The following is a 24,619-nucleotide window of genomic DNA, read 5'->3' as shown; positions in this document are numbered from 1 at the left end:
CTCAAAATGATAAACAAATATCACCTGATCTGAATCCTTTTATTTAATATAACAATCATGTACCAAATAAGATTGAAATAGGTGCATTATGGCCTTAGTAGCCCTTGCACCAATAAATCCAACAAACAACAACAACAACAAAGGAAATAAGCAATCCGTTAGCCATAATTATGAGAGCTTTCTTGGACTCAGGGGAGGTACCCACAGACTGGAGACGTGCAAATGTAACCCCAATTCACAAAGGAGGATCAAAGGCTGACACAAGTAATTATAGACCTGTGAGTTTAACTTCTGTTCCAGGAAAATTAATGGAGGCACTGGTTAAAGAAGCACTCCAGGATCATCTTGACAAGAATTCAGTTATAGCTCAGACACAGCATGGTTTTGTTAAGGGAAGGTCTTGCCTGACCAGTTTGATTGGATACTATGATGCAGTCACAAAAGAACTGGATGCAGGGAATAACTTTGATATTATATACTTGGATTTTAGAAAGGCTTTTGATACAGTTGCACATGGAAGACTGCTGCACAAATTGGAGCAGTGTGGCATTGGAGGCAAATTATTGCTATGAATAAAGGGATGGTTGAGTGGCAGCAGACAGAGAGTGGTAATTAATGGACACTGCTCATCGTGGACTAATGTTATTAGTGGAGTCCCTCAGGGTTCAGTGTTGGGCCCATTGTTGTTTTCTGTATTTATAAATAATGTTGATGATGTTATATCAAGCTTAATGTCCAAGTTTGCAGACGATACAAAGGTTGGCAGGGTTGTTAAAGACGCTACTGACGCTATGCTGCTGCAACAGGATCTGGAAAGGTTGAGCAGATGGGCTGAGAGGTGGCAAATGAAGTTTAACATCGACAAATGTAAAGTACTACGTATGGGAAACAGCAACTCCAGAGCAGCATATCAACTCTGTGGTACTACACTGACAGTGGTAGAGAATGAAAAGGACCTGGGGGTGATAGAGGTGTACAAAGCCTTGAATGGTTTTAGCATGCTCAGTGCTGATGGGATACTGCCTCTTGCTCAGAATAATCACCTGAGAGGGCATAAATTCAAATTGAGGAAAGACAGATGTAGGATAGATGTGCAGAAATTTGCCTTTAGCCAGCGGGTAGTTGGTTTGTGAAACAGACTTCCATCCCTTGTTGTGGAAGTTGATGGCCTAAATAAATTTAAGGCTCAGCTGGACAGGTATTTTGAACGAACGGAGGGGTGAAGTGAAAAGGTGTTTTTTTTTTTTTTTGGCTGATGCTGCATAAGCTTGCTTTTTTGTATCATATGCCTCTACTAATGCTAATGCTAACCGAAGATGAAGAAAATATAACAATGGAAGAACTAGAGTTAATATTACAAAAATCAAAAAACATAAAAAGCCCATGCATGGACAATTTGAATGTAGAACTATTTAAATATGGTGAGGGGTGCACACACTACTAAAATTATTTAACATCATATGGCATAAGCAACAGATACACAAAGATTAGGAAACAGGAATAGTAATCAATTTACACAAAAAAAAGCTCCAGAAATAACCCTAACAACTACAGAGGGATAACACTACTGTCAACTGCTGCAAAGCAATACTCTAATATACTAAAGAATATACTTAATAAATACAGTGAACAATTCTTAGAAGAAGAACAATGTGGGTTCAGAAAAGGGAGAAGCACAATAGATGCCATTTTCTCATTAAAACAAATTTTGGAGAAAAGAAGAGAATTCAATCTACCAACATTTCTACTGTTTATTGATTATGAAAAAGCATATGACAATGTAAACCGGGAAAAACTTTGGCAGATTCTACGTGAAGAAAATATCCCAATCCAACTCCGGAAAGCAATGCAAAGCCTATATAAAACTCACAAGTCTGCATAAAATATTTTAATGGTCAACTCTCAGACCCAGTTAACACCAATAAAAGAGTCAAACAAGGTTGTGGACTATCACCAAATTTATTTAATATCTATATCAATAAAATTATTAAAGAATGGAAACAAACAATTAACATTGGAATACAGTTGAACAATAGGAATAAAATCCAAAATATATTATATGCTGATGATCAAGTAATAATTGCAAAATCTGAATATGAACTACAGATAGCAGCAAATGAACTGAATAAAATAGGTAAAAAGTATGAGATGAAAATCTCCACCTTAAAAACAAAATCAATGGGATTATGTGGAAAAACATACAAAGAGTCAAAATTGTTATTGGTGACAAAATAATAGAACAAATATCTGACTTCACCTATTTGGGAAATTTAATATCAAATGAAGGGAAAGACATTCATACTAAACTACAAAAATATAATAAAATAAATGGAACGGTTAAATGCCATTGCGAAAAACAAATGACAACTGAAACAAAATTACGACTGCAGAACATCACTTTAAAATTGGCCCTCTTCTACAGCTGTGACACTTGAGTCATAAATATGAAAGATGCACACAAACTAGAAGCAGCACAAATGAGATTTTTAAGACTATTATTAGGCTTTATAAGACTAGACCACCAAAGAAATTTAGATATCCGCGAAAAATTAAAAATAGATAACATAGTAAATGACATAAAACGGTATCAGAAAAAATGGATCAGCCACCTAGAAAGAATGAACCCAGACCAGATCCCAAAATTAGCCTTTAACTACAAACCTACAGGCAAGAGAGATGTGGGTCAACCAAGACAACGATGGTGAGATCAAGACCACCTCCAAGTGCTACAACGGAACAGGTTTTAAAAGACCTAAGCCGGACCAAGTTCATGATGATGATGATATTTATTCAGCCAATGGAAGAAGAGAGATGCGGGTTACATGTAATAATACATATTAAATACATAATACATACTAAAATACATAACAGAAGCTTGTTTTACTGTTGTAAAATAAGCTTCTGTTTAAGCGTGGTAATGAACTATGCTTATCTAACATGACTACAGGGTACCATGCTTGATTTCCTTATGTAAAGTATTTATGTATTCATAGCAAAGAGACACAGTGTTGAAAGCTTTTGTACGTATTTTATTTTACTTTATCAAAAGAAGCGAGTGTAGTGAGCAGGGGGCAGAGCCCCCTAGTATTTATTAATAAAATAATTTAAATAATACAATAAATATAACAAAACAAAAATATCAAAGAAAAATAAACTTACAAATATTTGTGTATATCTACAGACTTTGTTTCTATACAAAACTACAAAGGAAATACATATAACTACAAAGAAATTTAAAAAAGTCACAGATAGTTTATGTTTATATATATATATATATATATAGAATAAAATCATAGAAACAAAATATAATATAGAGTACTTTTAGCATTATAACATAAATAAAATTATGCAAAGATGTATTATTTTAATTGAATTTTTCTCGCTTTTGCCGAGGCAAAATCATCGATAATTTTATCATAATTTATGTTTTGTGTTAAGTGAATTTCAATGGATTTAATTGATAAGTTGGTTAGTTGTTCTTGTCCAGTCATTAATCTAAAGTGATTTTTAATTAAAGTTTACTGAAGGACCTTTCACAAGAAGCTACTATTACAGGCAGAGTAAGAAAAATTCGTAATGCTATTTCTGTTTGGATAAGATTCTATTAGACAGTACTCAGGAGTGAACTGGAAAAGTTGAAAGGGGGTTACATATTTTATGTCCTGCTTTTTGATTTAATTACAGTCAGACCTCTGTTTAACAAACTTCTTTATAGTGAATTTTTTTGAATTTCTCTTAGTAATTACATTTAAAATAGTTTCCGTAGAATGAAGGAAATTTCCATATAACAAACGGATTATGAGAGACTTTGTATGCGTTGTTTCCCCTCTGGCCTTTAGGCAATTAGAAAGCTCAAATTAAGGGTTAAAGGGATTACCGCATTTTGAGTATTTTGCTTGAATACGATAACGTTATCATATCCCTTGGGCAGGGATACAATAACAGAACCAATATGGTGGGAAAATATAATGGCGTAAAGGCAATAATTAAAAAAATAATAATAATAATTTGCAATGTTTGTACCATGTTCGGTACATAGTCTTAATTTAGTTAGTGTACATGCAGCATCAGTAATGTCTGGGATGATAAGTTTTTTGATGTGACTCAAAGAATATTTACTTTTTTTCTGGTTCCACTAGTCACTGGTAAATTTTAATGAATACTTTGAAGATTTCACTTAAAGGACATACAGACACAAGATGGCCGTCCAAAGAACGAGTTATAAAATATTTGTGCTTACAAATAACAAAAGTTCATGAAGTCTTAATTAATATCGAAGATACGTCTATAAATGCGGAACTATCTGTATTGCTCAGTCTGCTTTTATGAATAGGCTGTGTGCAAGCTCCTCTGACTCTCATCCATATATTTGATGATAAGGCAAAAACCTAAGTGAACTCTTTATATATATTAAACATCTTAGAATAATACATACACTTTGATATTATATCCATAATTCAGTAAAATGAATATAGTGACTCTGGCAGACACATCTTGGCCATAGTTACCCTTGTGTTGTGAAACCTACATAACAACCAATGAATAGGCTATCCACTTTTATGCAGATTGGGTATATGGAATAAAATTCTTCATAATATTGGCTGTGTAAATAAAGCATTACAAGCTGAAAAGCTTTACGTATGTAACTCTTCCCAATTAATTAACAGATTGATAAAAAATCTCCAAGAAATACAGGAAAGTGAATTTCAAGATATTCTTGGATGTACTGATAAACCCATTTTTTTGTGCTGTGGTAGCAGCATATCCGAGAATATCTTGAAATAAAAAAAATAAAAACAGAATGACACTACAAATCTTTGGACAATTTCAATTTATCTGATGAACAACAATTTTGTATTGAAATTAAATACATGTTGCATTTTTTTACGAATGACTTAAGCACTATATTTGAAAAATGGAATACTATTTCCTCAGATTTTGATTTTCTATTTAGAACTTCACTTGCATTAATTAATAAATATGACTTGCAGAAGGCTGCTTTCGACCTTACATTAAAATACAACAAAGATTTAAATGCATCAGATATTTCAACAGAAATTGAAAGGTTCAAAATCATGTTTTATCAGTTCTGCAGGACATAAAATATGTAACCACCTTTCAACTTCTCCTCACTCCTGAGTATTGTCTAATAGAATCTTATCCAAATAGAAATAGCGTTGCAAATTTTTCTTACTCTGCCTGTAACAGTAGCTTCTTGTGAAAGGTCCTTCAGCAAACTTAAATTAATTAAAAATCACCTTAGATTAACAACTGGACAAGAACAACTAACCAACATATCAATTAAATCCATTGAAAATCACTTCACACAAAACAAAAATTATGATAAAATTATCAATGATTTTGCTTCAGCAAAAGCGAGAAAAATTCAATTAAAATAATACATCTTCATTGCATATTTTTAGTTTGTTATAATGCTAATAGTACTCTATATTATATTTTGTTTCTATGATTTTACTCTATATATATAAACATAAACTATCTGTGACTTTTTTAAATTTCTTTGTAGTTATATGTATTTTGTATATTAACTAAGTCTGTAGATATAAACAAATATTTGTAAGTTTATTTTTCTTTGATATTTTTGTTTTGTTATATTCATTGTATTATTTAAATTATTTTATTAATAAATACTAGGGGGCTCTGCCCCCTGCTTGCTACACTCGCTTCTTTTGATAAAGTAAAATAAAATACTTACAAAAGCTTTTGACACTGTGTGTCTCTTTGCTATGAATACATGAATACGTTATATATGGAAATCAAGCATGGTACCACGCTTAAACAGAAGCTTGTTTTACAACAGTAAAACAAGCTTCTGTTACGTACTTTAGTATTTGTTACATGTTACACATAACCCATATCTCTCTTCTTCCATTGGCTGAATAAGTATCACTAGGAGGAAAATTATTTTAATGTATAGAAAGATATGAAAATCATAGATCGTTGAAATAGTAACTTTTTATAAATTCATAAAGATTTGACCACCCCGGTGGCTCATTATCCGGTGAATGTGGGCTTGGCACATCCAGGGTCCTGAGTGTATATCATCATTCTTCCCTTTTTTGGTGATTCTCTTCTATTTCTCTCTCTCACAGGGTAACTCAGGAATGTTTTTTTTTTTTTTTTTGGCTGGTGCAGCAAAAGCCTCTGGCTTCCTTGCATCATATGGCTAATAATAAAAATAATATCTGCATGTAATGGGGGCGTACTTATATTACTGTTGACCTTACAGCCAGTTAGTATTTTTAAAGTTGTTCTCTTGGTATGCTGATCTGATGTTATCACCAACATTGAACATTAATACAGTCATTCAAAAGTCAAGAAGGTTACCATCTTGAATGTTTTTTAGGGAAGCACAGTACCTTGTTAATTTAATTTAAATTAGCTATTAAAAGCCACCAAAGAAGGAGACAAAGTAGTCTTTTAATCATATTCAGTAGTTAATCCATTAATTGTAATTTGGATACATATTACACTGAACAAAAAAATTTTGGGTCATATCTTGTTACAGGAATGAAAGTAAGTTTACTTTATAGATTTTGGGGTGTTAAACACAGGAATAGTGCTTAAAATGGCAGATTGGCTCTTGTTTAAAAAAAAAAAAAAAAAATAGTTTTTTATATTTATACAAGGTATTTTTTATTTATATTGCAGTAAGATGTAGCCACAAACATTCCTTTATCAAACACAGGACCTTTTCACTTTTTGCTTGTATTCAGCTTCGGGAGCATTCCTTTTCAACGTCCAACAATAATCGGCTAACGTGGCGGCACTCCATTTGCTTTTGTATCTTTGTTCCATTGCTGGGATGTTTTGATGAAAGTGCTTAGCATGTTTGTCGCTGATGGCACCACAGTGTGGCAGGAAGAAATCCAGGTGTGAGTACAAGAAATGCATCTTCAATGACACGTTGCACCCCAGTTTTTCATAAGAAGTTGTGATATCTTTCACAAACTGCCTGTAGTTACCGGATTTAACATTTCCTAGAAAACCAGTTGAAACATTTCAAAAGGTTTTCCGTGCTGATTTCTTGCTTTGACTAAGGACACATTCGAACTGTTCGTCTTTGAAAAGTTGCATTATTTGTGGACCAATGAAAATGCCTGCCTTAATCTTCTATGTACTAAGTCTTAGGAATTTCTCTTACAAGTATATTTATGCAGGACCGTTCACTTCCAAAGCCTTAACCAAATTTTTCATGAGCCCCAGTTTTATGTGGAGTGGCGGAAGCAAATCTTTATTTGGATCTACCCAAGATTCAAATGCTATGTTCTTCATTCCAGATGTTAATGATTTTCTTTGAGGCCAACTCCTCTTCTCGTAGTGCATATTGTTTGCATGACTCGCAGAGAAAGCAACAATACTTTTGTGGTCATAATAAAATAGCGATTACCTTTTAAATCACCACATATCTTCCACTCATATTTCTGATAGTGTACACCTAAGAGGATGTTCTCCTCTTAGGTGTACACTATCATGCGTATGTTTGCGTATGTTTAATTTTTTGTGGAAGACACGCAAGGGTATTGAAGGCAGCATATTTCCATTGTGTAATAAAACAGCCATAACCATCAACATCCTTACAGTGAGTGCACCTTCTGTTTGATAGAATTTATCATTGTCTTTATTTTGAGGTACAAAATGTTATCACTTTCACAGAATGATCTAGAAGATTCCACTGTTGTAGCCTCGATACCAAAAGCTCTGCCTTATTCTTTGGCAGGTCAAGATCCCTGATGAAGTCATTAACTCACTTTCTGTGACCTTATGTGGTTCAGAAGTTGTGGTTTGGACAAAATGGTGACATAGACGGCTGCTGTACTTCTTTGTGTGTATCAAGTTAATGTTCATCAGTATCTTCATCTTCATCAGTGTGTACAGAAAAATGGTTGGGTGGTTGAGAAATAGATAGTACTTCACCGTGGGGCATGGGACCAATTGCAGATAATATATTTGGGTACGTCACTGTCCACTTTATCTTCATTGTCATCCCTTTTCTAATAGGAGACACCATGCTGAAGTAAGTCTGTGAAATGATTTGTTGGCACTGTGAAAGGCATGAAACATCCCTTCCAATTCACCCACATGTTGAATTTTGATGAACAAGTTGTGCGACATGTGTAGAGCCCAGTTCTTATCCTGGTCACCTACTTTACATCCAAATTACAAGAATTTATCTGTGACCTTTCTTTAATTAATAAATATGACTCTAGTTAAGGGACGCTTTCGTGAAGTTAACATGACTTCACAAAATTAACAGAAGTCATCCAGACTATTTGCACAATTACGGGGCACATTAATCTTATACAACATAAATACTGAGCAAAAAGTAGACGTCTCACAGACAGCAACCGTTAACTGAGGACAAATCACCCAGTACCTAGCCATATCCGAGGATTACTGCAACAGGGTTGAAGACTCATTTGAGTCGACAGTTGCCATTCACGTGATGGCAACTGTCGACCACCATGCTAAAGTACCACCATGCTAAAGAGCATGGTGGTACTGAAACTGCGGTCATAATAAAATTATGACCTTATTTCCATACGTCTTACCAAGAGCTGTAGTTGATAATGTAAAGTAACTTACTAATATGACCCAAACTGTAATTTGAAAACAAGAGCCAATCGACAAATTTTAATGTGAATTTTGTGTTCAGAGCATGAAATTGGCCAAGATTGGGTGTTTTTGTAACATTTTACATGTTGATCAGTGTTATATTTATTTTTCATGAAATACAACATTGTTGTCTTCAGTTCTCTCATCTGTTCGGAAGTTAAAAATGCCTTGTAGTAAATTCATATGACTTATTTCAGTTCTTATGCTCCATTCTTATTTTTTAAACAAGATTGTAAAATCTTTTAAAATAATGTTTTTTGTCATTAAATTGATGAAATCAGATAACCTATTTAAAATGTATGGTTTGTTTTGAAAATAGAAATTATGAAATATGTTTGTCTTGTGCACAGAGATACTTAAATGCCTCTATTCAATTTTACAGATATTAATGAACTGAATTTGCCCAAAACTTGTCAGATAGAATTTCCTGATCCCGATGATCTGCTCAACTTCAAACTTATTATTTCTCCAGATGAGGTAAACAGTATTTTGGTTTAAAACTTCTTTTGCTCATACACACACACACTCTCACACATTAGACACTCATATACACTTGATTTTTTATATAATTTATATCATTATAAGTGAAACCTTCAAATAATATTGAATTAATTTTAATTAAAAATTTAAGGTCACCTTTTTAAAAAAAATCTTAAATTTCTTATGGCTTAATCAATTTAATAAATCAGTAATATTACAGCATCAACTCTACAGATCCAGTGCAATTGGAAGAGGCTCTGCCAGGATGAAGAAATAGTTCATATTTCACAATATTTGGCAACATTTATTTCTGAACAATCCCCTTCAGGCATATAAATAAGAGTGGCTAACAAGGTGTAATAGAATAAAAAATAAAGGCAGTGTTTGAAATAGTAAAGTAAGACAAAACATAATAGGAAATGTCTCTAACTGCATTTATTTCTATATAGAAATAAATGCAGTTAGAGACAAACTGTGTGTGGTATTAGCATTCAACTTTCAGTTATAAATGTGAAAAGTATAAATAAATATTACAAATTATTTAAATATAGTGCAAAGTTAAGTTATGATAGAGAATATTGGACATATTAATCTACTTCTTAAGTTGCTTCAGTCTTGTGACTGGTAGCTCAACAGCAATTCCTTCCATTCTTCTCTATCGTTGGCCCTCATCATTATCACTTGGTAAGAATATAGCTTTTCCATGGCCTTCCTCTTTTTCTTTTCCTTCCATCATTCCCTCTAAAATTATTTTTTTTATGCTTTCGTGTCTTAATGAAGGTTCTTGGCTCACCAATTTCCTCCCAAACTTCATCATTTTTTTTTCCTGTCCATCCATTTAATTTTAGCATGCATCTTCAGCACCATATTTCAAAAGCCTCCAGTCTTTTCACTTCCTTTCCAAGTTGCCAGATCGCTCCCCCTTCCATACAGGGCAATACTTTAGATATATGTTCCTAATAATCTTTTTCTGAGCTTTACGTTCATTTTGCTGACTGACATCTTATTGTACACAGATTAATTCAGCATTTGCATTTCAAAAATCATCAGAATGTATAACTGTTTTGCCTTTTTTTTTTAACTTTCTGATCTAATCAATGATTTGTCCCAGTGTCCTGACAGTCTTGGATTTTTTAAATTTTAAATGTATAATTTACCCAGAAGTTTCTGCCACCTCTGTTTACTGGTATTTAATGTTAATCTCAAACTAGATCTAGTACAACTTCATAAAAGAAATTTGCATTTATAGTATTGGAAAACCCACTTAAGATCATCATGAGCTGATTCCAAGAAAATAAGATTGACATCTGGGCATACATTTCCCTTCCTTCTCTTCTATCTATAAGTGGTATTAGTGGCGCAGCTTTTGAATACACACTGTGTCATCTTGCAGAGAGCCCTCCTGTGGGCTAAAAGGTGGCATTCCTCATATACAGACAATGTGTTGTTTGGTGAGACAAACTGCCTTGCAATCTCCGATCTTGCTCAAGGATGCAGTTATTTTTATTACTAGTTCATCAAACTTTGTCATTTTTAAAATTTTGTTCTTTAGATGTAATATATAACAAGTAATTGTCATATTCAAAAAATCACTGGTTAAGTTTATACCAAGCAATTGATCAAGACTTAAACAATTTCAAAATACTGAGAACATTTTTTCTTGTGGAAGAAAGGCTGCTGAAATTTATTATAAAAATTTTTGAATCACCCTTAAATGAAGCATAATCCCATGTTATGCAAGGTGTACTTAACACGTTTGTAATCGCCTACTAAAAACTGAATGTTCCGAAAATTTCATAATTGAGGTCATGAGTTAAGTGCAATAGATGATTGAAATGCTTAAATGACATATTGATGAAAATTTTCTGCCCATAAGCACTTGCAAAATTTTAACATAAAAAATTCAGAGTAAAGAAATGATATCATTTAAAGATGAAATGTTTAATATGTATAAAATGACTTATAAATAACTAGAAAAATGTGCTGAAGCCTTCGATAAATTCATATTTATGGAATGGATGCTTTTAAAAGGTGTACTAGTTTGAGAGACAGTACCAAATGAAAGCTTCCCTGGAATCAGGGGAGGTACCCATGGACTGGAGGTGTGCAAATGTGACCCCAATTCATAAAGGAGGACCTAAGGGTGACACAAGTAATTACAGACCTGTTAGTTTAACTTCTGTTCCAGGGAAATTAATGGAGGCACTGCAGAATCATCTAGACAAGACTTCCGTTATAGCTCGGACACAGCATGGTTTTGTTAAGGGGAAGTCTTGTCTGACCAATTTGATTGGATACTATGATGTAGACACAAAGGAACCGGATGCAAAGAATAACTTTGATATCATATATTTGGATCTTAGAAAAGCCTTTGATACTGTTGCACATGGAAGACTGCTGCACAAATTGGAGCTGTGTGGCATTGGAGGCAAATTGCTGCTATGGATAAAGGGATGGTTAAGTGGGAGAAGACAGAGAGTGGTAATCAATGGACACTGCTCTTCGTGGACTAATGTTATTAGGGGAGTCCCTCAGGGTTCGGTGTTGGGTCCATTGTTGCTTTCTGTATTTATTAATGATACTGATGATGGTATATCAAACTTAATGTCCAAGTTTGCAGACGATATGAAGGTTGACAGGGTTTTTAATGACAGTACGCTGCTGCAACAGGATCTAGAAAAGTTGAGCAGATGAGCTAAGAGGTGGCAACTGAAGTTTAATATTGACAAATGTAAAGTACTGCATATGGGAAGCAGTAACCCCAGAGTAATATATCAACCGTGTGGTGCTATGCTGACAGTGGTAGACAATGAAAAAGACCTGGGGGTAATTGTGCAGGCAGATATGAAGTTTTCTAAGCAGTGCAGATGGTCTGCAAGAGTAGCTCATGGTGTCTTGTCAATGATATACAGGAATTTTTCTAGCAGGGATAAGGAGGTGATTATCCCCTTGTATAAGGCAGTGGTCAGCCACACCTTGAGTACTGTATATAGATCTGGAAGCCTCATTTTGGGAAGGATGTAGAGCTGCTGGAGCGAGTGCAGTGAAGGGCAACAAGATTAGCGAATGGAACTAAGGGTTGCTTTATGAAGAAAGGCTTACTTTTTGCAAATTACAGTGTCTGGAGACTAGGCACCTGCGAAGCGATCTGATTGAGGTGTATAAAGCCTTGAATGGTTTGAGCATGCTCAATGCTGATGGAATTCTTTCTCTTGCTCAGAATAATCACCTGAGAGGGCATAAATTCAAATTGTGGAAAGACAGTTGTAGAATAGATGTGCAAAAGTTTACCTTTAGTCAGCATGTGGTTGATTGCCGGAACCAACTTTCATCTGTTGTTGTAGAAGTTGATAGCTTAAATAGGTTCAAGGCAGAACTAGACAAACATTTGGAGCGAGTAGATGGGTGAAATTATAAGATTTTTTTTTTTTTTTTTGACTGATGCTATATAAGCTTGCTTTCTTGCATCGTATGCCTTTACTAATACTAATGCTAAAATATGTGCAAAAATATTACTGATATGGAATTCCACATTGGCAGAAACTAGTCAGTTTTTGCCAATTTGGAATTTAGTCAGTTTTCTTTGTTTAAAAATTTTAATTCATTAGAGTTGAAAAAGAGGAATAATGATAGTTTAAGAGATCTTACTGTTGTTTTTCCCAAATTTGTATTTCAAGGCTATACCTCAGACACTGAAAAATTATCTCACTTTTTATTTATCATTTCAATACGTAATGGAAACGTTTCATGAATGATAATTCAAAATTATTATAATTGGCCACACCTCTGCTCTGCCGTACTGGTATCAAGCTTTGATATACAGGTAACCCTCGTATAACATGGTTATTAGATTCATGTGAAATATCGTGTTATGCAGGACTAAGAAAAGGTATAAAAAAGTGGGGTTACGTTCCAAAAGCTAACAAAAATACACCATTTTGTTAACAAAATGTTAACAAAAATACACCATTCTAGATTTCGTGTATCTTCTGCTTTCTTTAAAAAATCAGTAATCAGTAATTTGTTTGCTTTTGCTTGATAAATATTTCTGAATTTCATCGTATGGAACTAAGCATTTTTAAGCTCCCTTTTGAACTTTGGGCTCCTTTCATTCAAAAATCTGCATTCAAAAAATAAGATTCTAATTGCTTGGTTAACTTTATGCCTTCCCCTATGCTTTTTAGTGTAAAATTTGGAAGTTTAGAATTTTCACTGGCAATATCATCATCTGAATTGATTTGATTTTTACCTCTGATGCCATTTGCACCAAATCTGCTATTCCAGCTTCTTTTTCTACTGGTAATTCTTGAACGTCTTCAGTAATCATATATTTTTTTATTTTTTAATGCGCATCGGCAACTAAGGCCATGTTACTCTGTTTATATTGTCTATAAATTGCGTGTGTCCTGAGGTCGATTTTCTGTTTTCCTGGATGAAAAACCCGAGTTTCTGTGAGAAAAAACCAATGCGGCCTGACTAACTGAGCCATGTTGTGAAAAAAACCCATAAAAACTCCTCCCTTTCATCGACGGGATTTGAACTCAGGTCTTTTCCACCCTGTGTGGGGAGGAGGGCGATTCTGTCAACTGTGCTACCCACGAGGGCTTCGGCAGTTATATCATCAAAACCTTCCCCTCCTACCAACATAGCAAGTTCTACTATTGCACCTATTCCATTTTCTGCCCGTTTGACCATATTTCCTGAATTGCTGAAATGTATGACCAGAGTCAGTTCGACTCTGGTCATACATTTTTTCCACATGCATTTAATGTTGACTGTTTTACTTCTTTCAGCAATAAAGCTGTGATTCTGATACAGTCCACAATTGAGAAATGTTTCCTTGCCTCCAGCACTTCAATAAATTTGAAATCAATTTTTTCCAAAATCCATTGTAACGATTTTCTGATGGAATGAGTTTTAAAGGTGGATATAATGCCTTGATCTAACAGCTGAATGAAAGAAGTTGTATTAACCCAGTACAACTGTGGAGGTAGTAACATAACTTCAACATTTGGATGACTTAAATCTTTTGGATGGCCGGGTGTGCTATCCAATAGTAATAAAAATTTGTAATCTAGATTTTTCCACAAGTTCAATAGCACAGAAACGTAACACGGGAATTTCCCAACAAAATAAAATACAGGGATTTCTCAATATTTTTTTTTTTTTTTTTACTAACGAACGAGTCAACAGCAGGGATTCAAAAAGAGTGGAAACCTTGAAAAATTACATCTAACATAATAGCAGGGTTTTCCCCACACAAAAACTCAAAAATACCCTGTTATGTGAGGCTTACTGAAATTCTGCATATGGGTAGAAGTAGACCCCACTACACTTAAGGTGGTAGAAAATGAAAAAGACCTGGGAGCAATTGTGCAGACAGGCTGCCAGGGCAGGTCATGGGGTTTTGTCAATGATATACAGGAATTTTGCTAGCAGAGAAAAGGAGGTGATTGTCCCTTTGTATAAGGCGACTTTGAGTACTGCGTACAGGTCTGAAGGTCTCAGCGCCTCCGTAGCCAGGTGGGAAGGAGCAGCAGTGCATAGCACACCCTTCTTGATTAGACCGGGGTTCGAGCCCGTCACCACCAAATACGAGAATGTGGAAAGGTCAGGGAATGACCACCGCATATCCCGGAGCAATATGGCTTTAGTTGCTAATGCTCCTAAAAAAAAACCAAATCGAGATAAATCGAATCTGAAGGTCTCATTTTAGGAAGGATGTAGATTTGCTTGAGCATGTACAGAGAAGGGCAACAAGATTGGTGAGGGGAATGTAGGGATCCTCTTACTAAGAGAGGCTTAAGTTCTGCAAATTGCGGGGCCTGGAGAGTAGACACCTGCGAGGTGATCTGATTGAGATGTATAAGGCCTTGAATGGTTTGAGCACGCTGAATTCTGATGGGATTCTTCCACTTGTTCAGATCCTAAGGGGGCATAAATTCAAATTGAGGAAAGACAGATGTAGAATAGATGTGTGGAAATTTGCCTTTAGCTAGCGGTTGGTCAATTACTAGAACAAACTTCCATCTGTCGTTGTGGAAGTTGATAGGTTAAATAAATTTAAGGAGGAACTGGACAGGCATTTGGAGGGAATGGTGTGATTTATTTATTTATTTTTTTTTTGGCTGATTCTGCTTAAGCTCATACTTTCTTGCATCATATGCCACTACTACATCATGTCAACGAAAACTAAATATCATCCGGGTTCTCTCTGCAACTAATTGGGGAGCTGATCGCCTTACTTTATTACGGTTATATAGAGCATTAATAAGATCGAAACTTGACTACGGAGCACCAGTGTATAGTTCAGCAAGACCTAGTGCCCTTCGCTGGCTTGACCCTATCCATCATAGTGGAATACGCATTGCATTAGGAGCATATCGTATGTCTCCAATACATAGCTTATATGCTGAAGCACATGAACCTCCTCTCTCGATCAGGCGACAACAACTGATACTACGCTATGCCTATAAAATTAGATCTATGCCAGAACATCCAAACTGGCAGATACTTTTCTCATCACAGCACACCAGGTTATACCAAAACCGCCCTAATGCTAATCGTCCTTTGGGTATGAGAATAAAACTCATCTTAGAAGAACTAAATTTAACGTTAGACAGTGTGGCACATAACCTCCCATCCTCACTTGCTCCTTGGAATATCATTCCACCCTCATGTGACTTACATCTGCATGAATGGAATAAATCTACACTGCATAGAGAAAACTTCTTGCAACTATACCATGCAGTAGTGGACCAGTTTCCCAGCTTTTTCATAGTACATACTGATGGATCAAAGAATGATGTCCACGTTGGAATTGCCGCAGTTTTTCAAAACATCACATTAGCTTATCAGTTATCATGTGATTTCAGTATATTTTCTGCCGAACTAATAGCAATTCAGGTTGCACTGAATCATATTGAGTCTTCTGACATTAGCAACAGCATAATTTTCACTGATTCTTTAAGTGCACTTCAAGCACTAAAAAAACACCATGAACATCACCCACCCAGTCGTGAAAAGAATAGTCAGCTCTCTACATACCTTATCACAACTTGGGAAAAACATACACTTCTGCTGGGTCCCTTGACATATGGGAATTCCTGGAAATGAACTAGCGGACAATGCTGCCAAATTAGCCCACCTACCACCTGAGAAAAAGTGGAAAGTGCCTCATCAAGACTATCGACCAATAATCCAGGAAAAATGCATGTGCCAATGGCAGTTATCATGGGAAAATCAACCTAACAATAAGCTTCAAAGTATCAAGCCAAACCTTGAGCGATGGCCTTCCAGCTTTAGTTCAATCCGGCATCAGGAGGTAATTTTGGCTCGTCTGCAAATAGGACACACAAATATTACTCATGGTTATCTTTTAAGAAGAGAGATATCCCCTCAATGTCATCACTGTAATACAATGCTCTCAGTGAAACACATTCTGGTTGAATGCACAAAATATACAAGAGAACGACAGAAACTTTTTGCACTTCAGCCACAACAAAAGATCCTACACTTACCTCACTTTTAAACAACGAAACAAATGTCTCAAGCATATATAACTTTCTCAAGTTGATTAAAGTGTATCACCTCCTTTAGGGAAGAAAAAAAAAATTTACTTTCTGGTTCCTTTTTTCCATTTTCTCTATTTGAGAAGAAATGGCATGCATAGTTACCATACGTATGGCGCACTATGGCCATAGTTGCCGATGCGCCTAATAAATCCCGAAACAAACAAACAAACAAACAGCCACTACTACTACTACTCTCTAACCTTGTTATATAAGTACAGTGTTGTACGAGGATTGCTGCAATTTATCATTCGTGTTAGAGCAAAACCGTGTTGTAGAAGTACTATGTCATATGGGGGGTTGCCTGTATTTGAGATAAAAATCTAATTTATTTTGCGGAATATAGTTTTAACATGCCACATTAATGCTACCTTGTCCTGTCAATTGTTCAGATAGATGAAACTATCTAAATGTAAAACTTGTTAATGCCATTATGTTGTATAAATTTAACATTTAAAGATTTTTTTATGGGGTAAAATATGATTAAGGCAGAAAGAAGTTGAATAAAATATGATTTGAGCCTTTGGCCCTGGATTTATTTTATTGTAATGTTGCCCAATTATTCCTTTAATGAAATTATTTCTCTTTCATTTTCAGTGCACATATTACATAAACATGATAAAATACTCATTGTTCTATTCCTTTTTTTTTTTTAATTGTCCCAGATTTTATGCTTTAAAACTAATTTTTCCTTCCAGTCTAAACATGGTGGCCATCTGGTCACCTTGTTTAGTCTAGAGTTTTCCATCCTTTAATCCTTTATATAGGAGGGTTCACTTTTTACCAGTATGGTAAACTCTCGATTTAGATTTAACAGACTAATAGGGGAAAAGGGGTGTCTGTTAAATCAAATGTAACCTGAGGGGGGAGCATTTTTTATTGTTCTTAATCTAAAAAAAAAAAAAGCTTTAATACAATATACAGTACTGTACAATATAAAATTATGTTGCAATTTGGCCTTTGATTTACGGATATCGGAAACAGTTTGTTTTTTTTCGCCATAAATTTTACAAACACATGCTACTGAGACCCCTTGTTCTAATTTCGCTGCCACATTTAAGTTCACATGCTTTCTTTTAACTCTTCTATCACTTGATGCCATTTTAAATTGTAAGGATTGCAAAATTATTTAATAAAGTCGCAATTCTGAAATCACAGAAACACTCTGTATACAACCTGCCCGCATGATTGCTTGAGGCAGACTGAGACTGAAACAAAGTGAGTCGGTAGACCTGCAGTTTAATGTTCCGAGTCACATTCAGCATGCAAGTCACTGCCTGCTCTTATTTGTAATCTGGGAAAACAGCTATTTGAACACGTTTTCAGAAAGAATAAAAAACAATTTCCTGACTACAATTTTCCGAATTTGATTATAAAAATAAAAGTAGGTAATTATCAAAACAATAATGGAAATAGGTAATTATTATTAATATTTAATTAATAATAACACTGAAGTTCTGTATAACCTAAAAAAAAATGATATAGTTGAGATCAATATGTAAATTACTGTATTATTATTTGTCCAGTCCGTTAAATCGAGGGTTTACTGTACCTCTTTTTTTCTATTTATTATTAATTGTTTTCTATACTTGCATATGGAAAACAATTAATAATATACATTTTTTTAAATTTTAAAAAATCAAAGTATACATATAAATAAAATATATAAAAATACAGTAAGCTCCCGCTATTCGCGGTATCTGTATTTGCGGTTTCGCGTATTCGCGGTCGCTGATTTAATATAAAATGAAACCTAAAAAAAAAAATGTGAATTTTAAAGCGCCGTGAACATTTTCCGCCATAAAAAAAACATGGGCGTGGCTAAAATTATCTTTCCTGGTAAAAAAACGCTCAGTGGGTGGGGGGGAGAGGGGTGACAAAATCGCGAGCGTGGATGTTTCTCGCTAATCCTTCTTCAGTATGTGTTATGCTCTTGTCATGGAAGGTTTCGTCATTTGCTTTTAATTTATATGCTTATAAATTGAATAAACTTATCAATTTATAAATTGATAAGTTAAACATATCAATTTATAAATTGATACTTAAGTGATAAAGTGACTTTATTGTGGACAAATTCTTTCTAACCCATACAAAAATATGGCTACGAATAACAAGGGAAATGTGAAAAGATCAAAGAAGGTGATGACATTACCGAATAAAATTGAGTTATTAGATAAAATTTCTAATGGTGAAAGTGTCTCCTCAGTGGCAAAACATTATAAAATCAATGAGTCAACAGTACGATCAATCAAGAAATCGGAAGAAAAAATCCGCCGTAGTGTCCGTGAAAACACGCTAATTGCTTCAAAAATTTGCTCTGTATCTCGTGATGTTAAATTAGAAAAAAATGGAAAAGGCTTTAAATCTGTGGATAGAAGACGGAACTCATAATAAAATTCCGTTAAGTTCACTCATCATTCGTGAAAAGGCAAAACTCCTTTATCAACGCTTTAGCGAAACTGGTGATAACACTGGCGGGATAAGTTTTTTAGCTAGCAAAGCCGCTGGTTTGAAAGATTTGTTTGAAATTTCTATAAATATTACATTTAATATTAAATTGTTTCTTATTTTCATTTCGATGCCATATGCTTGCATTTTACAATGTACTGTCTATGTACATAGTCATATTATGAAGGCACATATAATACATACATAGACAAAATTTTAGACTAGTTTTTCTTATATATTTCATACTTTGGAATGGAACCCCTTTATTACTGTGGGAGCCATAACTCAGTATTACCCCGGGGGCTCACATCTGGTGAGTATGGGCTTGGCAAACCCAGGGTCCTGAGCTGGATATCATCATTCTTCTCTTTCTTGGTGATGCCTTCTACTTCTCTCTTGCACGCACGCACGCACACACACACACACACACACACACACACGCACACACACACAGGGGGTAACTCGGGAATTTTTTTTTTTTTTTTTGGCTGGTGCAGCATAAGCCTCAGGCTTCCTTGTACCATATGGCTAATAATAATAATTTGCGCTTTCGGTATTCGCGGCATTTCTCAGGAACGTAACCCACGTGAATAGCGGGGGTTTACTGTATAAATAAATAAAAAAATTTAATAATTATTTAATCCTCTAACAAGTCGTTAGTCTGCAATCAAGTCACCTCCTTTGTAACTTGATTGCAGACTAATTTATGAATTCCATAGGCTTCTGTATGAACTGATAATTTATATGAATTTCGCACATTTTTCTTCTCTGCCATGTGTCTCAGTAGTTTGTGTGACATCCATTTAGGTCCAAGCCTTAAACAGTATTTCTTAGTTGTTATGAAAAGCCTAATAGCTTCTATAATTATTTTCCTGAATTGAAATGTAAATGTGAAAAACGAGTGGGACTATGAGGTGCAATGTGCCTACTAAGCACAAAAAGTTACAAAAAAGGCATGCAGCATCTGTCAGGTTCTTTCACACAATTGTACTGTGAACAACAAAAATATTACTTCAAAAACAAGAGCTTGAGTATAACTGGATCCATATTTAGGAAGGTCGAGAAAGTTACAGAAATCAGTCTTGAACCAACAATAAACAAGGAGAATGTTTTCTCATGAGTCCTGTGTGCCTAGTGTTTTGGTTAAGAAGAGAAAAAGTGCTATAATTAGACACACAAAAAATGCACAGACAACAACGACAAACTTTAACCGTACAAATCACTGACAACTGAATACTACACTGTTAATTTCCCCCTTCATATTCTGACATTGCAGCACCACTTAGGGCTAAATGCATCGCAACTGCATATACTATATGGCCTTTATCAGCCATAGTGCATTTGTGCCCCCCCCATCGGAGTTGTATACTGAAGTCTGCTATGCTCGTGAATTAGTATACTTTCACCAATAATCTCTGCAAGTACTAAAAATAAATTCTTGGACACTGTTAGATAAGAGTACACCACCCTCATACGTCAAGCATTCCTGCCCAGTTCACATCAGTGTACAGCCAGATATTTCTCTGCCTCTCTTCTTTCATTATGTTCACAATTCTTTCTCCCCCCCCACCCCACAGCTCTGGCCTAACTGCAGACCACTGTGCCACAATCCCAGTTCCTGCTAACTTGGTTTCCATCACTTCTACACCTGGCCCTAGTCATGACAAATATAAGTACCCATCATCTCGTGTCCTCTTAGACCTACCCCTGATACTACAACACACCTGTAATTTTATATCTATATAGATATAAGCTATAGTACAAAACAGTGTTGGATTACTATTTACACAATGTGACATATTCAGTAAAGTGCTGAAATGTTACACGAGGCATATTAGACCATTCGTGTAATAAAACTCAATTCACTCAATTCCTTGAGTGAATTGATCAGAGAATTGTACTGATAAACAAGCATACTCTTTCAATTACCCCAGGGGCTCACATCTGGTGAGTATGGGCTTGGCACACCCAGGGTTCTGAGCTGGATATCATCATTCTTCTCTTTCTTGGTGATTCCCTTCTACTTTTGACTCTCTCTCTCAGGGTAACTAGGGATTTTTTTTTTTTTTTTTTTTTTTTTTTTTTGCCTTGTGCAGCATAAGCCTCAGGCTTCCTTGCACCATAATATAGCTAATAATAATAATTGATCCCACAGGTGCTCAGTGGGATTGGGCTGGCCAAGGCAAATGCTTGAAGTCTTCCTCATGTTCATCAAACCATTTTTTCACACATTTGAAGCAGTGGATGGTTGCATTTTCATCTTGAATGTACTCCTGTCCATATAGGTAAACATGCAGCATTGCCAGGTATACCTGATCTTCAGTGAAGTCCAGATATTCTTTATCATTCACTATATCCTTCAGTGGAACCAAGGGGTATTCATCAAAACATGCTATGTTGTTATGCCTCCAGCAGCCTGTACTGTTGTACACAACAGCATGGTTCCGATGCCTTGTGTGGTTTACTCTGTATATACACTTTTCCATCATGCTGAAAAGTGTAAATTGGGATTCATTGGGCCACAACTTGCCTCCAGCCCTCCTACATCCATCCATCCATCCATCCAATTTGCATGTGAGATCAGTAACTTCTGTGAAGGTCATCTGTTACCATAGTGCATTTTTTAGGAGTCTTCTCATGATGTGGATACTAATGTGATTTTCCCACGTTAAATGTGGAAACTAATTTGTTTTGTCGTTTGTTAATGATTATACTGGATAATGCCCTGCAAGATAATTGAGCACTTGACCTGTAACCTTGCATTTTCAATAAAACTGGGACATTGTGTATATTCTTTGGGTAGCACCATAGGTCTACCTCCAAAGCCACCAAGTTTCATTGCATTGTGCAAGCAATTGTGTGGCTAGTCATGAATTTTATGAGAGTATCTTGAGTTGTATGGGGTGTTTTTGCTGTTGTGAAATTGACCTCTTTTTGCCAGCTGTGACAGAATCTGGAGAGATGCCGGCAGATCCTTGTCAGCCGCAAGGAACCGGCCAGGTACTGGGTGTGAAGCCACCCTTAACTTTGGTATTACTGATGAACAGAAGCGGAGATAGTAAGAGACTTGGGTTGGGAAAGAATAAAAAGTAGGGGAAGGAAAGTAGAAGCTTTCCCCTAATCAAATCCTGCCCCTTAACTCAGGGGATTCAGAACATAGCAGGTGGATATTAGGAATTGGAAGGAAAAGTTGAACATCTGGAGGGATAGAGGCATCCCCCATTCCCCTCCCTAGGCTAGGCAGAATAGGGAACAGCAGAAAAGGAGCAGAAGGTGGATGAGATAAAGCTGAGGAAGGAATGAACTAAAAGAAAAGGCAGAAGTGGGCTTTTCCTGTTGATCTAATTCCTGGAGACACCAAGTGTTTTACAGTGACAGTTGCACCAGTTAACAGATGTTTTCTGGGCTTTTTTTTTTTTGCTAAAGAATCCAACGACACTAGACTTTGAACACCCAACAAGTGCAGGCTTTTATCACATGCCTAGGGTGTCCATGAGTTTCTGTCCATTCCCCATCACCATTGAACTGATTTGGGTACTAATAAGGTCATGCATCTCTATAGTGCTTTGTGCACACGTCACACACCATCAGGAAAGCTTTTGATACTGTTGCATATGGAAGACTGCTGTACAAATTGGAGAGGTATAGAATTAAGGGTAAGTTGCTACATTAGATAAAGGGATGGTTGAGTGGGAGATAACAAATAGTGTTAATCAATGGATTACCACTCTCTTTGGACAAATGTTATTAGTGGAGTTACCCAGGGTTTGGTGTTGGGCCCAAAATTGTAGTTTTATATTTATCAATGATATTGATGAAGGTATATCAGGCTTAATGTCCAAGTTTGCAGATGATACAAAGGTTGGCAGGATTGTTAATGACAGTAAAGACAGTATGCTACTCCAACTGGATCTAGATAAGTTGGGGAAATGGACTGAGAAGTAGCAACTGAATTTAACATTGACAAATGCAAAGTACTGCGTATGGGTAGCAATAACCCAAGGGAAACGTACCAACTGTGTGGTACTACACTTAGGGAAGTGGAAAGTGAAAAAGATCTGGGGGTAATTGTGCAGTCAAATATGAAGTTCGCTAAGCAGTGCAGATGGGCTGCCAGGGCAGGTCATGTCAATGATAGATAGGAATTTTGCTAGCAGGGACAGAGAGGTGATTATCCCGTTATACAAGGCAATGGTCAGGTCACACCTGGAGTACTGTGTACAGGTCTGGGAGGCTCATTTTAGGAAGGATGTAGAGTTGCTAGAACAAGTACAAAGAAGGGCAACAAGATTGGGAGGGGAACAAAGGGGTGCTCTTACCAAGAAAGACTTAAGTTCTGCAAATTGCAGTGCCTGGAGAGTAGGCACCTGTGAGGTAATCTGATTGAGGTGTATAAGGCCTTGAATGGGATGAGCAAGCTGAATGCTGATGGGATTCTTCCTCTTGCTTAGATTAAAAACCTGAGGGGGCATAGATTCAAATTATCCATCATTCAAAGTGAGGAAAGACAGTTATAGAATAGATGTGCAGAAATTTGTCTTTTGTCAGCATGTAGTTGATTGGTGGAACAGACTTCCATCTTTTGTTGTGGAAGTTGATAGCCTAAATAAATTTAAGGCCAGTCTGCACAGGCAATTTGGAACAAATGGAGGGGTGAAATGGTGAAATGGGAGTTTTTTTTTTTTTTTTTTTTTGCCTGATGCTGGAATAAGCTTGCTTTCTTGCATTGTAAACCTCTACTAATGCTAATGTGACCTCTTGATTTACATATTTTTTGTTGAGGTTGTTGCTTATATCCCAAATTTCTGTGGTCCTGCTGAAGCAGCCAGGCAGTATATGTGCTCTGTATTAAAATTCTGCAGCTGCTTTACATGAATAGTTCATTTCCATTATATAAATTATAGTAATGATTGGTTTCTTACATAGCAGCACAAGTTATTATTGTTTACTTAAGTAAAATGCTCAAATTATCCATTATTCTATATTCATTTCAGGGTTTTTACAGAGGGGGAAGGTTCACTTTCAGCTTTCGGGTAAGTCCCAATTATCCACATGAACCTCCAAAAGTCAAATGTGAAACAATGGTTTATCATCCTAACATTGATTTAGAAGGCAATGTATGTTTGAACATCTTGAGGTAAGTTACATATGTGAGATTATATAATAAAGATATGAAATTAAAACCTTGCTTTATTTTCACCATATATGTATTGCATATGGATTTTGCCATTATCTCAGGATTGATTTGAATGTTTTAATGTTTTGAGATAAGCTACATATATGAGATTATATGATAAAGATATGAAATTAAAATCTTGTTTTATTTTTGTACATATGGATTTTTCTTTTATCTCAGAATTATTATTAAGTATTAATAATGTCATTGCAGACTTAATCAAAGTGCTTAAAATAAATTATAACATGATAGCACATAAGTTATTTTACATCTATTTTAATTTAGTATAAATATTAATGAGATTAGT

At 35.5% G+C, this 24,619-nt stretch overlaps 1 protein-coding gene across 1 annotated transcript in view; it reads left to right on the top strand.

The window, feature by feature from the left end:
* Window positions 1-24,619, top strand: part of UbcE2M (NEDD8-conjugating enzyme UbcE2M) — a 125,683-nt gene that overhangs the window by 35,718 nt on the left and 65,346 nt on the right. The window contains exons 2-3 of the mRNA XM_090386794.1: window positions 9,020-9,114; window positions 24,131-24,273. Of these exons, the coding sequence (XP_090242920.1) occupies window positions 9,020-9,114; window positions 24,131-24,273 (238 nt within the window). The remainder of the gene's footprint in view (window positions 1-9,019; window positions 9,115-24,130; window positions 24,274-24,619) is intronic.

This window comes from Mastigoproctus giganteus, chromosome 12 (genome assembly GCF_048544385.1).
Source record: "Mastigoproctus giganteus isolate SK-2022 chromosome 12, ASM4854438v1, whole genome shotgun sequence".
NCBI lineage: Eukaryota > Metazoa > Arthropoda > Arachnida > Uropygi > Thelyphonidae > Mastigoproctus > Mastigoproctus giganteus.
This window is presented reverse-complemented; position numbering and strand designations above follow the sequence as displayed.